At 43.5% G+C, this 18,091-nt stretch overlaps 1 protein-coding gene across 1 annotated transcript in view; it reads right to left on the reverse strand.

The window, feature by feature from the left end:
• raly (RALY heterogeneous nuclear ribonucleoprotein) overlaps positions 1–18,091 on the reverse strand; it is a 141,442-nt gene that overhangs the window by 94,344 nt on the left and 29,007 nt on the right. Inside the window, exon 4 of the mRNA XM_034082245.2 lies at positions 2,679–2,842. Within this exon, the coding sequence (XP_033938136.2) occupies positions 2,679–2,842 (164 nt within the window). The remainder of the gene's footprint in view (positions 1–2,678; positions 2,843–18,091) is intronic.

Genomic DNA, 18,091 nt, shown 5'->3' on the forward strand with positions numbered 1-18,091 from the left:
TACAATATCTGAGTACTTAGTCCACCTCTGGTAGTGTATTAGTCTGAATTGTAGCCACAAAATCACGCAGAGCTGCGTGATTGTCCCTCTTCGAGGGGGAGGGGGAAGCGTCATCAGTCGAGGAGGACGAGGACGAGGATTTCCAGGAGGGAGAGGCCGAGAGAGCATTCTCAGATGAGTACTAACCTTTCCCCATACCTCCACCTTCCACCCTGTGTCTGTAGGGTCTTTGTTGATTCTTCTTTAATTCTTTTTTTTCCTTTTTTTTTTTCTCTCTCCTAGAATTTTCTTAGACGTCAGGAGCCGTCCATTAAGGGGGGGTTCTGTCACAGTCTGCTTTCTCACTCACCTATTTTCTGCATTAACATTCCTTAGTCACCTGGTAGTCACACCCTGTCTCTCTGTTACACCCATCAGCTCCATTAGTATTTAGGCCCACTTCACTTTCACCTCAGTGCCAGATCGTACTTTGCAGCATGCCAGTCTTTCCCGCATTACCCTTCAGATTGCTCTCCCGGTTTCGACCCTGCCTGTCCCTGACCAGCCTGCCTCGCCTGCTTCCTGACCCGTTCTGTACCTGCGACTCCCATCCTGCTTTCTCCTGGAACCCTCGCCTGTCCCCGACCACTATCTGCCGTTACCGACTATCCCTGGTTTCCCGTGTTCTGCATTTTGGCCCTCAGCTCGTTTGTGACAACTACACTCTTTTGGCAGTGTTGTGGTGCTGAGAGATGGGAGTCGGAGGCGGGGTATCAAAGGTACAAGCTTGACTTTTATTTAGCATCTGAAAACCATTGTACACAACTTCATTCCCGGGAAGCGAAGACCGGTGGAAACAGGAAGTCCGGTTCACTAAAATGTCCGTGCAGAACAATACCCCAACCCATAGATCCGTGGGTGAATAATGTCAATCACCACCGTGTACACATTAACAACAACTCCACTATTTTGGCAGTGTAACAATTAAACAAGAACTACACTCGGCAGTAACAATTAGATAAATAATAAACTGTCAGACTGACACTGAAGACAAACAAACTATTTTCAGCAATCAATCTGTTTAGTTGACTCTGGGTGACATGTAGCGATTTAAAAAAAATCGTTTTTTGGCTGTTTAGATGGTGCTCCATCTGGGTCACTGCCGGTGGTTGAGACGGTGGGGGGTTTTATAGCCTCATGTAGCTACATTAGTTAGGTGCTTCAGGAGATTGGCATTGCTGTTATTCGATGTGGACAATGCTTTTTGTCCTGCACACAGTTTACATTTGACCATAATATTTTGTGCGTCCTTTATCCCCACAAATTGAAAATAGTGGTTATATCTCCAAGTTGTAAATGCGCTGCTGCTCTCCCTGATACTTGCAACTGCCATAGTGTGTGTGTGTGTGTGTGTGTGTGTGTGTGTGTGTGTGTGTGTGTGTGTGTGTGTGTGTGTGTGTGTGTGTGTGTGTGTGTGTGTGTGTGTGTGTGTGTGTGTGTGTGTGTGTGTGTGTGTGTGTGTGTGTGTGTGTGTGTGTGTGTGTGTGTGTGTGTGTGTGTGTGTGTGTGTGTGTGTGTAAGTGTGTAAGTGTGTGTGTAAGTGTTTGTGTCTCTGTGTATTTTCCCCATAAGGCAAGACCCGCCCAACTCTGTCTCTGATTGGCTTACCCTGACATGTTACCCCGCGTTAACCAATCATCACTCCTCTCTGGTTACTTTCACTTTTCCATGGTACTGTGAGAGGACATCGCTGTATTCGCCTGTAAACTACATACAACTATAACGGCGTTACTGAATGGGAATAGGTAACTAGTAACGTTATTAGTAACCGCAAAAGGTAGTTGCGTTACAGTAATGCGTTAGTTTGTAACACGTTAGTCCCAACACTGGTAAACACACACCTCAGACTGTTTAAAAAAAAAAACGGTTTGATTTTAACAACTCAATGTGTGATTGTTATAGCAGTAATATTAGACACTAATAATACAGTAAACTATTAACACTGTACATATTATTGTTTGCCCGTGGGATTAGGATGATTGGTAGTGAGAGCCGTGCTGCATTTTCCTCCGGTCGCATGTGATATAAAAACAAAGCGATTATTTTTGTTGTTGTAAACTCACGTGGATTAAACTACATGTATTAGTGCATTCATTTCAATTCGCGAACATATAATACATTAAATGATCGTGAGGATGATGATTGAAAATCGTTTGTTTGAGCCGGGCTGCAATTCCTGATGAAAAAACATAGCGATGGTTTTGTACTTACACCTACGTGAATTAAACAACATTATTTTGTTAAATAAAAACATGGTGATGTTTTGTAAATTATTACATGTCTCTTATTTAGCACAGAATATGATCCTATCCGTGACATATGGATCTTAACAAATATCCGATCAGATACCTGTAGATCTATCAGCTGTTTATTTCACATGAGTTCCAGTGTGGCAGCTTTTCATGGCTCCCCCTGGTGGATCCATGATCCATTGCAGCTGGTTTCATTAAAATTACATTTATTTATCAAGGGGGCATATCAAGTCCTACGGAAGGGTTTTCCTTTTCAGCAGGGGCCCACCCCGTGCAGATCACGGACCCGCACGGGTAGGCGTCTGAAATGAAGCGCTACATCTGTAGTTCTTGTTTTTCAAAAGTTAGCCAGTGATTTAACTTCCACAGACAAACAGGAAAACTTACATTTCTGTTTGTTGCCGTTGCTGGTGGGGAGGACTCCAGCGTTACGCGCCAGCAGTTTGACCGGCAGGGATTTGACCCGTCGTACCAGAGGCATCGCAACTCGAGGGCGTTTCACAGGCACCACCCGAGGGACTGGAGACACCCGGCCATTGTACTCAAACAACCTGGAGGGTGAGAGAAGAGAGAGAGGATGAGAGTGAGGACAGAAAGAAGGCGGATATGATTGAAAAGGAAGAAAGCAACAGGAAAATGGAGATGAGGACAAACATTTATGAGTCAGAAAAATAAAGGCAGGGTCGAAATAAAAAGAGGAGCAGGGGAAGAGAGATGGAGAAGGAAAAAAAAGCCTCCTTTATACCTCGTCCAGAGATCACTATCACTATCTTTATTTATAATTAATCGAACTAATCTATATTATTTTTCTGTACACTCTATACTAATGCCATAATTGTTGGCAAAAAAAACAATCACGTTGTTTAGTTCTCGTAGGAACAGGTACAACCCTCTAACATCAGGCATTAATCAAACATTTGAAAGCTATTTCGATTTCATCATTGGAAATAGTAAAATGTGTTTCTAAAGATGTATTAGTTTACACTGTGTTCAAAGCTTGGCACCACAAGCTTACAAATGATTTTACTTTCTTCCAATTGCAAGTAGCTCCTGTATTTCCATTTAGTTTTTCACTATGTGCATAAACAAGCTTTCAGGCTAATAGATCTTAGTCTGCATCATGGCCTTTTTATGTACACTAAATGTAAGAGCTCTGTTTTGTTAATAACCTTCATTAGAAATGTTAATTGTCTTATGCCATTTAAAATACACATTCTTAAGTTGACTGCTCATATTTTAGGTTTAGGTGGTTATGGGCTTCAGAGGTGGTGTTATCTCTGAGAGCCCTCCATATCCCAGGACTGGAGAACAGGGGGGCCGACCTCATGTCGAGGGGCGGCTCCCTGCCAGGCGAATGGACGCTTCACCCGGAGGTGGTGAAGCAGATCTGGGCCCAGTTTGGGAGAGCGGAAGTGGATCTGTTCGCCAGCCGGCGCAACAACCACTGTGCCCTGTGGTTCTCCATGGCCCTGAGTGACAACCCGCCCTTGGGGGTGGACGCGTTTGCACACAAGCCATGGCCAAGGAAGCTGCTATACACCTTTCCACTGCTGCGTCTCATTCTCCCTCTCCTGGAGAGAGTCAGTCATCCTAGTGGCTCCGGACTGCGTCGGGGCGCCGTGGTACTCAGAGATGACACAGATGAAGGTGTGCTAGCCCTGGGCGGTTCCCCAGTTCTGGGGGGGGATGTCTCAAGAGGCAGGTGCAATCGGGGCGTTACCCACTCTCGGCCAACCTCTCCAGGCTTGGCTCCTGAGAGGGACAGGCTGAGACAGGGTGGATTGTCTGACAGTGTTATTCAGTCTATCCAGGCAGCTCCAGCTGGATCCACCACAGCCTGTTACAGGCCAAAGTGGCTAGGATTCCAGCGATGGTGTGAGGAGCGGAGAATAGAGCCCCTATCTTGTGAGTTAGGCTCTATTTTATCCTTCTTACAGTTACTGGTGGACAGAGGGCTTGCGCATTCAACAGTGAAAGTGTATGCAGCAGCCATCTCGTCCTGCCATGAGGGATTTGGCGGCAGGTCAGCCTTTAGTCAACCACTGATGTCGCGGTTTTTACAGGGGGTCAGGAGGCTGCGCCCAGTAGTGCACGCCTCCACCCCGCAGTGGGACCTGTCCATGGTGCTCGAGGCTCAGACCGAACCCCTCCTTTGTGCCTAAGAGCCGAAGGAGTGCGTTCAGGTTTAGGGCTATTCAGTTAGGGGGTTTTAGTCTCCCCCCCCCATGGTGGGAACAGGGAAGCTAAACTGCACCTCCTCTGCCCGGTGCGTGCGCTAGCATGTTATGTGGAGCGCACGGCTGCCCTTAGACGCACCGAACAGCTGTTTGTGTGCTTCGGGGGCGGGGTGATCGGGAAAGCTCTGTCCAAGAAAAGCCTGGCATGCTGGCTCTGCTGGCCACATGCCTACGGACAGGCAGGGAGAGCCTGCCCCACGGGGGCTCGTGCGCACTCCACACAGGCTGTGGCTGTGTCGACAATCTTATTAAACGGTGTGAGTGTGGAGGATATATGCACAGCGGCATCTTTGTCGACGCCAGGCCCCTTCATAAGGTTTTATCTCTTGGACATGTCTGGCTCTTTCTCCTTGTCTGTGCTTGCTGGGGCAACACAGGATTTGTAGGGGAGGGGGGGGGGGGGGGGTTGTGGGTCAGTTGACATCCCGTTACGGGGCGGAGGCTTCCCCACATTTTTAGTCCTCTCACACTCTGCATGGGGTTAGTGCTTGAGTGTGAGACATGGGCTCTGGCGCTCTCCCTGTTATCCTTAGGGATTCAGGGAGGCAGGCGTGTAGTAAGCCCATTAGGGGCCGAGGGGGCTCTCCCCATCCGTCTATGGGCGGGGGGGGGGGTCCCCAGGCACTGTTTTTTGAGCACACTTTCTGCGCGGTAAGCGCAGCAGGGTTTCCCACGGGTACCCGATGGGTGACCCGCAAAAAAGGTGATTCGCGGGTGGTATTTTTTCAAACGCTTTTTTCCGGGTTCGGTTCTGGGTAAAACAAAGATGATGCGGGTCGGGTCGCAGGTATTGCATAATAAATATATTAAAATAATAATAAATTAGTTTAATGTTTAAAATCCTCAGACCTCTCCCCCGCGGGACCGCGCATAATCATAACCTCTGCAGCGCATCAATCTGCTGCTGTGCGCGCCACATTCAAAATGGTTGAGGTGAAGCTCTCTAGCGGAGAATACAGCATTTTCAATAACACTTCCTCAAGAGCGAAATCCAACGTCTGGGAGGCTTTTGGTGTCATCCTAGATGGAGAAAATAACCAACATCCCATGCTTTTTCAGACAAATATGCAACTGTGTGTTAATAATTGCACGTTTTCAGTGCTCATATGCGGGTTTGGGTCGGGTTGCAGATCTTGTGCCGACGGGTCGGGTCGGGTTGCGGAACTAATTGGCAATATGTGCGGGTAGTGGGGCGGGTTCGGTATTGTAAGTCGCGGGAGTGGGTCTTGAAAATCAGACCCGTGCAGGACTACATCGGGGCTCCACCCACTGTACCCATAGAGTCCAGTAGAGGGCGGAGCCTGTGAGTGATATAACGTTGGGTTACGTATTGTAACCCTTGTTATATTAGCACAGGCGGAGCCCTCTACTCAGAGCACTGTCTGTCCTATTCCGCTCGCTGAAGAGAGGTGTAGGATGATGGGCAGGAGGCGAGGCCTCCTTATATACGGTGTGATGCGCGCGCATTCAGGTAGGCCCGCCCTAGGCCGGGTACGTCTATAGTAGTCTCAGTGGGGGAATGCACAAAGGATAAGGTAGTACCCATAGAGTCCAGTAGAGGGCTCCGTCTGTGCTAATATAACAAGTGTGACGACCCCTCCACACCACGTGGGGTGCCGTCTGGTTGTGTGTGTGTTTTGTGTGTGATTGCAGGTTCCAGCTGCAGCTGTCTGATGAGGCGCACCTGGTGAAACAGGATATAGGAGGAGCCCAGCCGGTTACGTGGCACTAGGCTTGTTTGAGACAAGCAAGACCTGCGCAGTTGCGATCAACGTCTTGCTAGTGCGTTGCATGATGGTTAGTCATTTTGTCCGACTTGCTCTGGAGGCTCGCCCACATGAGACTTTGAAATCTCGCGGGACACAGACGCCCGCAGCCTTGAGAGCGAGGCGAGGCGAGTTGGCGCAGTTGCTCTCCACGAGCTGCGGAAGCGAAATGCTTGATGGGAAACGGCTCGCTGGTATCTCGAGCTGAGCGCTCATTGGTGGTTTTTACCACGTGCTGCTGATGAAACTCTCCAATTGGCTGGCAAAAGTTTGTTGTTGTTTTGTGTCAGTTTTACGTCGCCACATCCATTCCCATTTTTCATCATTGTTCCACAATGTTTATCATCATGAAATTAATATCTATACATTTTATACTATACTGCTTACCGTTTTCATACTTTATATATCTTAACATATTCATACACACGGTTCATAATGCTCACAGGCTGATATCTAGTGTATTCATCATACCCCACTGTTTATTCATCATTCAATTCATTCTATATGTTATTCTGTAGATTGTGTACATTACTTTCCACTTCACTGCTTGTTGCACCTGGTTAGAAGCTAAACTGCATTTCGTTGTCTCAGTACCTGTAATATGTGCAATAACAATAAAGTTTCTCTATAAGTTAAACCAAATCATTAAAATAAAATCTAATGTAATGTAATGATTTGGTTTAACCTTATTTATTGAATACATCATTTAAAATGGCAAGATTAAATCAAATTACATCCATGTTGTACACATCATAAAGCTTAAAGTGACAGCTAAAGAATTAACACAGTAGCAGGTCTGTTCAATTCATGCTCATGAAGCTTCATGTGTGCGGATCTGATGGACTGATCATTTGTAGCCTGTCCACCTATCAGTTTTGCAAACATTAAGAGGGAGGAGCATTTCTAATTATGGAACCCAGTCACTGGTGTGGTTCCTCATCATGACTGAATTAACAACCCTATATAAAGCAATGGAGATCACCTTTGTCTACAGTGGGTAAAATGGAATTTGTGGTGCTTACACTGCGTGATGGACAGGGAGACATCACTGTAAGAGTCTCACAAGACATTTCCCAAAGACTACAAAATGGTGAGTAAACAACTAAATTGCATTCCAACAATCTGGATATGATTTTAAATGATGTAAATTATTTTTCAGATAACAGTTTAGCAGCTGCACTTATGCAGCAAGCAAGGGCTGCAACAAATGTACAAGGTAATCTATCATTTAAATCAAAAATGGTATTGTCTTTTAATGCAAATCAAACAAATGACATATTCATGTTTATTGTAAACAAATATTTAATTTTCTCTCAATCAGTCCCTTTAGATCATGTCATTCTCCATACAATACATGTGGGATTTCTATTGCATCCACTTCATCTGCAACGAAAAACGCCAACGCAATTTCCGCCATTGCAAACCCAGCCAGTCAAGCCGACTCCGAGTCCGAGCTGTCCGACTTAAGACGAGCATTTTGACACCTCCCCCGGCTGTGATCGGCTACTCTCGTCTACTTTCGAGGCGAGCCGCAATGTGTCTCAAACAAGCCTACTCTCTCTGCGCCAGCTTCAGGGACTTGTTTCTGGTGTCCATTTAGTGTTGTGTTTAAACTAATAAACTATATATTCTTACCTCTCGTCTCGCCTCCTTGTTTTATGTTACAGCCCATGAGCCGGGTTGTAACACAAGGGTTACAATACGTAACCCAACGTTTCTACTTTTGACAGATATCTAGGTTTAATGGCCAGTACTTTAGGTCATCTGGCGTGAATAGCATATGTAAGATTACATGTTGAAGAAAAGAGTCGGTACTTTGAGAATTTCTCTTTGCTGAAATTGACTGAAGCTTTGTGTCTAGATTAGATAATTTTGTGTACAAAATCCAGCAGTTTATTCATCAATCTAGTGGTCCAGCAAACTATTAATGCCATTCAGACTCTCAAAAAACATTACAAAGAAGCTTTTTGGAAATAAAATAAAATGCCTGACTAATAAGAACAAGCCTGCTTTTGGAACTGCAGTCTGTTAACAAAACATAAACTACTGTGGATTTAAAAACAATAATTTACTATTGTTTATATTTCCTAAAGTCATATTAATGCTTTGAATCAGTATTGTATTAAAGATGTCATCTACAAAACAGAGTATAATCATATGTAACTTTCATTTTGTCATGAACATTGCTGTTTAGTGGCTTATAGAAGATAATATGGACATTATTCAGGATGTCTGAATTCTAATTGATTCAAATATCAAGTACTACAGGCCATCTTATGATGGGATGGCAGTAGCCGCAACGCATAAGGGGCCAGGTGCATCTAGTGGGTGAGCCAATGGACCCAAGCCAACTCCCCCACAGGGGTGTAAGTGGATGGGCCAATAGCCCTTTTTTGCCCTTTTCAGAGACCACGCCCATCTTTTAAAATCAACTTTTGATCTCGAATACAAATCTGAGTGCACCTTGCATGATTAATTATATTCAGTCACGCACAAAGACACGCTCCCTTCGTCAAAACACAGACATTATCAAACTCGACCTTCATTTTGACCACAACGACATACCTGTTCAATTTCATCACACAGACACACTCACAAGGTTTAAACAATACCAGCATATCCAAATAAGGGTTTCCTCAAGGGTCTGAGCAATTCTACAATATGTACTCCAAACTTTTCTATTTCCAAACACAGTGCATCTCCCACTTCTCCCACATCCAAGCTGTGTGTGGTAAGGGGCCTGCATGCAGTAATGATAGAGTCTTGCACGATAACTACTGTACCACTCTTTAGAAATAATTTAGTCACAAAAAATCCAGTCAATAGATTGGGTGCAGCTACACTTTGACACATAAACATCTAAGCAGACCATTACATTGAATATTCAACTGATACAAATCAGACCAGAATGACGTAGGTCAGATTGTATTTAACTTTGTAATATATGGTTACAGTATGTATGCAAATCAAATTTGGTATTGAGAAAATGCTCCCAGTTTGGTGCTCATTTTGAAAGCAAGTGCAAAGCCAAAAGAACAATGTAATGATGACTGGACATCCTGCAAAGAGGACAGGAACTATGTCACAAGTTGTCTTAATCACAATTATACAGATTAATTGATATAAATATTGTAAATTGTGCAACATGTCTACTCAGGAATTACCTTGCATGTTTCCCAGTTCAAGCCTATGTGACCTATAGAGAGGCGAAGTCCCTCCCTTTTCGGGGGACCTCCATGGGACCTTATTTCGGAAAAAGTATGTATTGAAGTCAATGGCGAGAGAAAGATTATCTTTCGATCCCGTTTAAATTGTGCCACGAATTACACATATGATGTTTGTTAATTCATAAGATAATTTTGCAAGTCAAAAAAATTAAAATGTGTCGTAAAACGTAAAAAAAGTAACACTTTTTTAGTGTGAAACCGCTCAATGACCTACATCTCCCGTCTCGCACCACACACCAAGACGGCCGTCACGTTGGCACATTTCACTTCTTTCTTTCAGAATGAGGCGAAAAGTATTAAAAGAGGTGAAAATCACTACAAGTCTGGGCATATTCGAGAGCTGTACATAACACAAGGGGAGTTAGTCGGTTCCGTAAGAGCCAGCATGCGGGACCGGGATTCTGGATTTGTAGTCTTTCTAGTTGCGTATTTTTCATAGTCTTATATTTCAACAGTTTTACGACAAACTGTGACTTTTTTCACATGGAAATTATTTATTAAGATTGACAAACATCAATTCATGGCACAATTCAAACGGGATCGAAAGATACGTTTTCTCTCTCCATTGACTTCAATACATACTTTTTGCAAATAAGGTCCCATGGACCGGAAGTAGATGGGCGTGACTTCGCCTATCTATTCAGTATTTGGGCCTCTGTTTTGTTTGAAGGACACAAAAGGAGCTCATTCAAGTGCCAGTAAAACGTATGATTAGTTGTGAGTTAACTCGGGTCATGAAGGTTGATAACATTTTGGGAGGCCTGAATGGAATATGTTGATTTAATTAAACAATTCTGACAACACTGACCTCCCATTGGCTTTACTCCATCAAGTCTATGGGATATGTTCCAGTGCAGTCGGTGTTTGAACCATTGTTCTCAACCTTTGTTTTAAATCACCACAAATAAGATGTCCAGGTGGCAATGTTCTTTACTCCCTTACCCTAGCAGGCATATGCTGAGGAATAAAAGGTAAATTATATTGTGTAATATGACAGGAATAATCGAAAATGAAAAGAAAGACACTGCTAGAGAGATGAAAGAGGTTTATAAAAGAATGGGGGGAAATAAATAAAGAGGGAAAGTAGGACAATTCAACTTATTGTGAAGGTGCATGTTTACCACATTCTTATGCTAAGAGTTGAAGGGGAAGGAGTGAGACTGCGAAATCACAGTGATGGGTGTATATCAATTCTGAAGTCTGTGAACCAGCTGTTCAGCATGTTTCAACATCTGTTAAGATAGATGCTTGTCCAGTAAAGCTCAGACAAACTCTGGAATAGGGGATGGATGGAAAGAGATTAGCTAAATCAGTTTGTGGGCAAGAGATCACTTTGTTAAAAGCAGTAGCATTTGTTTCTTTGTAGAATGTTTGTGCTCACCCTAAATAATGGGATGAGGAGCTCAGACATCTGGAATGAGGGTTGTATTCTCTAGTAATGAAAAGAGCAAGTTAAGGTGGTGGTAAGATTAAGTTAAATGCCCTCCCTGTAGTGTAGAGTATTCCAGGCACGTCAAACTAGGAGAAGACCTCAAAGTAGCATCAGAATGTGATAGAGAATATACATCCCATCTGGACCGGGACCACCTTGGAATTCTCAAGGAGATAGGGAGAGGGGCAGTAGCGTAGGCAGAAATGTACTTTAGGGTGGGCCTGTAAAAAATAGGGTGGGCCAGATTTCAGAACAACAATCTCCGCCGGTACCAGTGGCAGATTACTTTTAGAATACTTTTGGAATACTTTCTTTTTCCATAACAGATGGGTATGTTTTGGTGAACAGGAGACACGTATTTTACTGTTCTAATGGCTTATCAAGAACTCAAACACAACATCTTGGTGTCATTCTGGACAGCTCTCTCATCTGCACCCACATAAAAAACATCACCCGGACTGCATTCTTTGTACTGTCTTAAAACCTTTCCTTAGAATATGTTATGAATTGTAAGGTGTCCTTGGGTGCTTTGAAAGGCACCCCTAAATAGAGTGAATTATCATTATTATTTATTATTATTATCTGAAACGATGTAATAACTTTTAAAACTTTTTCCAGTCACTTGCCCCATGCATTCAGCAGCAGCAGGCAACTTTGATTTTATCCCGTTATAAATGTCATCATTTTGACAATAAAGAAATGCTACATAAACGTTATCTTGCACATTTTATCTAACCATCTCCGTTTCTAACTTTCGATATATTTTAAAAGAGATCTCTCTCTCTCATCTGCGTGTGGGGGCGGGGCCTCACAGACGCTGCATCTCTCTATCGCTCACAGACATGCTGCAGCGCTTTGCAGTGTGCACAGTTCTGCCGGTAATGAATATTACATTTTGTTCCACCAATAATTCCAATAAGTATTCCAAAATGTATTCACTTCAGGTTTACGAAAGTAACTGTAATCAGATTACTCGTTTTTCAAATGTAACGCCAGCTGAATACACTTGATTTTTGTATTCTGATTACGTAACGCCGTTACATGTAGGCTATTCCGTTACAACCCAACCCTGTGTATATCTCTCCGGACTGTCCACCAGCAGATGAAAAACACCCACCTCTTCCAAGGGACGAGGGAACCGTGCGGCAGAGTTTCCGTTAACATTTATTTTCTTCTGACAGCCCAGCAGCAGGAGAGGTGGGGAGAGGGAGGCGGGGCTATTTCATCGTTATCAGAAAATGATCGTATAGATCGCTGCTAGATGAGGGCAGTGGGGGCTCTTCTTGGAGTCTGGCTTTTTTAAAAGTTCATTAGTGAACTTTGAGCCATCATTTATTTTGCAGGCAGCTCTCTGCCTCTCTCACGTTATTATGGTGCGCGCCGGAACCAACAATCAGTTTTTACCGTAAATGAGTTCGGTTCAGAGGATAAAGCACATACAACATTAATTAAACTCAATATTTGTTCACTTGAATTTCACTTTGAATTCTTGGATATTCTCAATGGGTGAATACACTTTTTCATAATAATAATAAAATAATTTAAAAAATATTAAAATGACACCGAAGCTTTCTCAGGGTGGGCCAATGAGTAAACTGGGTGGGCCTGGGCCCACCCTGGCCCTATGGTGGCTACGCCACTGGAGAGGGGTCATCATTATGACTACGAATCAGACTGGGAAGATCAAATAAAATGGACGGATTGAGCATAGAACCAATTGAACACGTACAGTGCAATGCAATCCTTACTTTACAGTATATAATTGGACCTTTTAACATAAGACTTGGATAAAGTCGTCAAATTTACTATTTGTTGTCAAAGAATAGAAGTGGTCACCCCTATGGGATGCTTTTGGTCTTGGTCTGTTGTTTATGGTCTGGTCATGGCTCTTTAGTTTTAATGAAAGGAAACCTTAATACTACAGCATGTAATCATTTTAAAGACAATAATAGGCTCCCAACCTTGTGGCAACAGTTTGGGTAAGCCCTCTAAAGCTTTCTTTGGCTCTGAATAACTTGACTGGCCTGCAGAGAGCCCTGGCCTCAACTCCATCTAACACTTTAGGGATGAACTGAAACGCAGACTGGGAGCCAGACTAAATCACTCACCATCAGTGTCAACTCAATTATCTTATCGCTGAATGGAGGCATCATTCTGCGGCCAGGTTCCATCTTCTTATCTAAAGCCTTCCCAGAAGAGAGGCTATTGTACGGAAGATAAATACCTATGGTTTTGTGATGGTATGTTGGATTTCAAATGTCCACATGCATTTGGCCTAATATCCCTGATTCTCTGTCAGGCCTGGTTTGGAACTCTCTTCCCTTTTTTCTTTACCTTGTTAAGAGGGCATTTGCTTTTGCAGTTAGATTGAGGTAACATGTCTCTAGTAGTTAAGATCATAATAATAATAATAATAATAATCCTTATTTATTATAGCGCTTTATCAATGACTCTCAAAGCGCTTTACAAATACACATTACACATACATGTAATGGTCATCTACTGTGGACAATACCCACAGGAGCAAATTCAGGTGAAGTGTCTTGCCCAAGGACACAACGGCCTGACGCAGTGGGGCGGGAGCGGGTTTCGAACTGGAGTTCCCCAACGCCCCCTTGATCTGATGATCAAACGCACAGACCACTGCGCCACCCGTCCTTATCATCCCACTGTTTGGCCATGGGCTACTTCTACTACTCCTTGTTTTGTGCACAGGTTTCATTGTTGTCTTGATGCAAATTGGGGGATGTCTTAAAATAGGCAATACACACTGAACTCCAAGTACACAACTTCCCTATAGATGCACAGACGTAACATCAATCCTTCTGCACAAAGTTACAATTAGGGGATTGTTTTGATTTAAGACCTCAAAATATGCTTTCATAACTTGGTGTGGTATGTCTGCTTTCTTAGCATCTGGCAACATTTACCAATGCAAGAACTGTCAGATTGTGACAGTTGCTATATTATGTGGTTACATATTTCCAAACAAGATTCAATGCAATTCAAAGAGCAGGCGTCTAACACTGCGTGCAGAGATCCTTATTATACACACATGCATTTCCAAACATCTGGACTACCTATGTTGCAAATGTATTATCTCTTCAATTTACACACGGCATCTATTGCACGTCTGTCCGTCCTGGGAGAGGGATCCCTCCTCTGTTGCTCTCCCTGAGGTTTCTCCCATTTTTCCCTTTAAACTGTGGGTTTCCTTCGGAAGTGTTTCCTTGTACGATGTGAGGGTCTAAGGACAGAGGGTCTAAGGACATAGGGTGTCGTATTGTCATACTGATATTCTGTACACACTGTGAAGACCACTGAAACATTTGTGATATTGGGCTATCTAAATAAACATTCATTGATTGAATTATTTACTGGTTTAAAGATCCTTGCTAAACTGTGACAATGCCAGGATTATAGAATCTGTTTACACCAAATGCCTACTCTGCCAAAATTGAAAGAGTTCACCTTCTACTTAGCATTAATGTGCTCAGTAAGTTTTATACAACTCTGTCCTTTAACTGATGCAGAATAGAGCGGCAAGTTGGATTAGACCTGGGCTGTTGCTATCATGGAGCCACCACTATGGTTTCTATATATTTGTGCACAAGCAGGAAGTGTGAAGGAGTCATCCTCTGGGAGCTGTGAATATTCACAAAAAGGGTTCTTCCCTACCAGGAGACCTGTTGGGACATCTGGGATGAAATCTTGTGATGGGCAAGGTTTCTTAAATCGGGTCAGCAAGAATTCTGGGATACTGGTATTGTTTTTACACACTTATTATACATTTTACCAAAAAACGCACTTTACTCATACACTATATACTGAAACTATATATATATGCTACATCTTGATGTGTATTTTGAGTCAGCTACTAGCTTTTTTACTTTCCGGTTCTCGGTTGTATAATCATTTTGTTTCTGAAATGTGAAGCTTTCACCTATCAAAGTTCAAATACCAAAGGTTGCTATATGCTGTTAATAGTTCTGGTACAATGTTGGGCTGGTTTGAGTTAGTGAGGTACATAAATTAAATGTACTTCTCATCTACAAGTCTTACCAATGCTAAATGATACATTGGCCTTTTGCTGGAGGGACAATAGGGCAACTGATGGGGTGACAGATCTAAAAACACATCATGGAAGGTCTTCTATGGTTTTAGAAAAGTAAAGCATAAGACCAAGAGAGGTACCAACCTTAAGAGCAACTACTTTTGGTTGCTGAAAATAATGTTAGACTGTACATATCCTAACCCTTTCAGCCATGCTTGAATTGCCCACAACTCCTAATACTTCATCCTGCATTGATACTTTCATTGCATTTTTCCATCAAAGCCAGAATGCCATTGCAGATGGCCAGGACATGAAAAGCCACTCTAAAGTATGCCCTTTATCTGCTTAATATCATATTCAAATGAAAGCAGTCCAATACAAGTTTTAATTGTGCTTAGCATCCTAGGACTAGCAAGTCTCATGTATTCAGAGGACACGTGGTGTGCTCAACAACTCCCGTGAGACTCAAACTCTGATCTCTTTGTTCTGACTGTGCACCATCAAACTTTACTGGATGCTGATGTATAATTCAGACTTTAACCAGTTATGCCCCAAGCCACACACAGCTCTTACTCTCCCAGGGAGATGGAGAAAGCTTGATTACCCTTCTTTACTGCATTAGACTCACACAGACGAGGCTTGATGCATTTTGACAATAGTCAAAAGAGGCTTTGATATAGTTGGTTTTCTCTCAAAGGATGACAGACTTTTGTGAAAGACAAAACCTCTGCACAAATGTTTCAAAACCTCTGCATAAAAGGACACTGAATAACCCCAGATTGTTTTCTATTTTTATTCTCAGGGCAAATATCCCAACCTGAGATCTAAGACATTGGTTTAACACCTGGGATCATCTGAAAAAACCTTTCGTGATTCATCTCAGCTGTACGTCTCTTCTCTCGGCCCTGCTCAGTGTACACTGTACATGACCGGGTCCAGGTATTTGCTTGAAGTAAGGGGCAAGGACCAGAGATGCAGTTTTGGTTTTCACGCTAACTACTTTGTTGTCTTTGAGGAGGAATGCGTGTGGCGCAGTGGGATAGTGCGTTGGTGTTTGGATCAGGGGGGCACAGGTTCAAACCCCACTGCAGTCAGCATGTCGTTGTGTCCCTGAGACACTACCCCAAATTGGTCCTGTGGGGATTGTCCACAGTACTGAGTATGTAAGTCACTTTGGATAAAAGTGTCAAACAAGTAACATGTAATGATACCACACGGTGACATGAATGCAGAGATCAGAGTAAATGTTTTAAATGTGGTTCCCACATTCAGGCTCTATCGAGATGCAGGTACAGAGAGAAAATAATTCCACCATCGGGCAAATAATATCCTGGTTGAAAGACTTTGTGAGCCTACTTATAAATCATATCATTATGATGTCACACACACTGATGTAACCCTAATGTTGTGTTGCTATCACATCTCAGATCTGTCAAATGTTGCCATTATAAACTTAAGCTTTTATATCTAACCCTAACCCGGAAGAGTGGTGCGAATGAGTCCTTAAACCTTGAAATGATTTAGCATTTTAGCCTTGCAGTCAATGGTGTGTGGTTAGATGCCTGAAATAAGGTCTGTGGTTAACACACACATGAAATACATCACTCTTTGTGACTAAACGTCATAACGCCGAACATTAGCCACTTGAGAGATGCGCAGCCATGCAACCGTGATGTTGTTTTATTTAAAAGCACTTCATTCACTTTTTATTTCTGTCGATTTAATTTATGCTTAAAAATATCCCAAAGTGGTGTTAATATGCAAAGATTAACCAAACATGGTAAGTGTCATAAACGTTTGTTTGCCCCAGAGCCAAGGGCGCCGGAAGCGGGGGGGCCAGGGGGCCATTGGCCCCCCCACTTTACAGCCCTGCCCCATATTTTCGCAGCAGTGGATGCCGCGGAACACTGTACACATCCCGTTTCAATAATTCCCCTCTACTCTAAAGTCGCATCTAAAACGCGATCTGATCTAGCTGTGTATATTTTGTCATTTGTTATTGTTATATTCAATCTCAGTAGCTACAGGCATGTTTGAAGCTTGTAAAGGGAAGATGACAGCTCTCACTCGCCACTCTGCTCTTCCACAGCGCCGCTCCCCCTCCCTCAGCTGAAATTATGAATGTAATGCATATCAAATCATACATAACACGGCAGGGACCGTTACAGTTTGTTTTCATCTGATTTCAAATAAACAAACTCTTGGCTTTCAGAATATTAAACTTGTTTCGGCAAATTCAGATGATAAATACAACATTGAAGCTAGAGGCTGCCCTATTGACAGCTAAGCTGCCATCTCCTTGGATCTGGAGACATGACGGAGCCACCGAGAGAGCAGACCAATCACTCACCCTTTAAACTGATGTCAGAGCCAAGAGCAGAGCTACTTTGGCTGACAAGAACTTCAGGGGAACCTGATCTAAAGGTTCAAAAGGAGCTTTACTTAGTGCGCGCAGCACTACAGCCAAGTCCCATTGAGGCGCTAAAGCGCGTGATGTACTCCTCGTAGGAAACGTTTTGTCAGTGGGTGACTAAACACCGTGCTGATCCCAAAACCTCCATGGCATGAAGAAATGGCAGCCGCATACGTTTTTATTGTGCTATAGGCCAAATTCCTGTCCAGCAACAGCTGGAGGAATGATAGCACCTGAGGCAGGGGACACGCAACGGGGTCCACACCTTTCCCTACACACCAACGCTGGAACGCTGTCCATGTGGCTGTGTAAGACGCCCTGGTGGACGCGGCTCAAGATCCCTGAATAGTACTCACAACATCTTGAGAGAGGCCGAGCCCCTCTAAGTGTTCCCGTTCAGGGGCCATGCCCACAAACGTTGGCCTAATACTGGGTGACTATATACTGGGTAATACTGATTGCTCCCTCCACCTGGGAGAGAGCATCCCCCCGCCACGGAATTTCCCACGGTCTCCCTGACAGTATCCTCTGTATGCAGGGAAACCAGGACGCTCCCGTGCACTCCGGGGCTATTAAGACCGCTATCAGTCGCTCCTCCTGCTCTCGGTCCAGGAACCGAGGGAAGAGAGGGACTGGTGGGAAAGCGTATAGTAACACCCTGGGCCAAGGTC

The sequence above is a fragment of the Pseudochaenichthys georgianus genome, chromosome 5 (assembly GCF_902827115.2).
Source record: "Pseudochaenichthys georgianus chromosome 5, fPseGeo1.2, whole genome shotgun sequence".
Lineage (NCBI taxonomy): Eukaryota > Metazoa > Chordata > Actinopteri > Perciformes > Channichthyidae > Pseudochaenichthys > Pseudochaenichthys georgianus.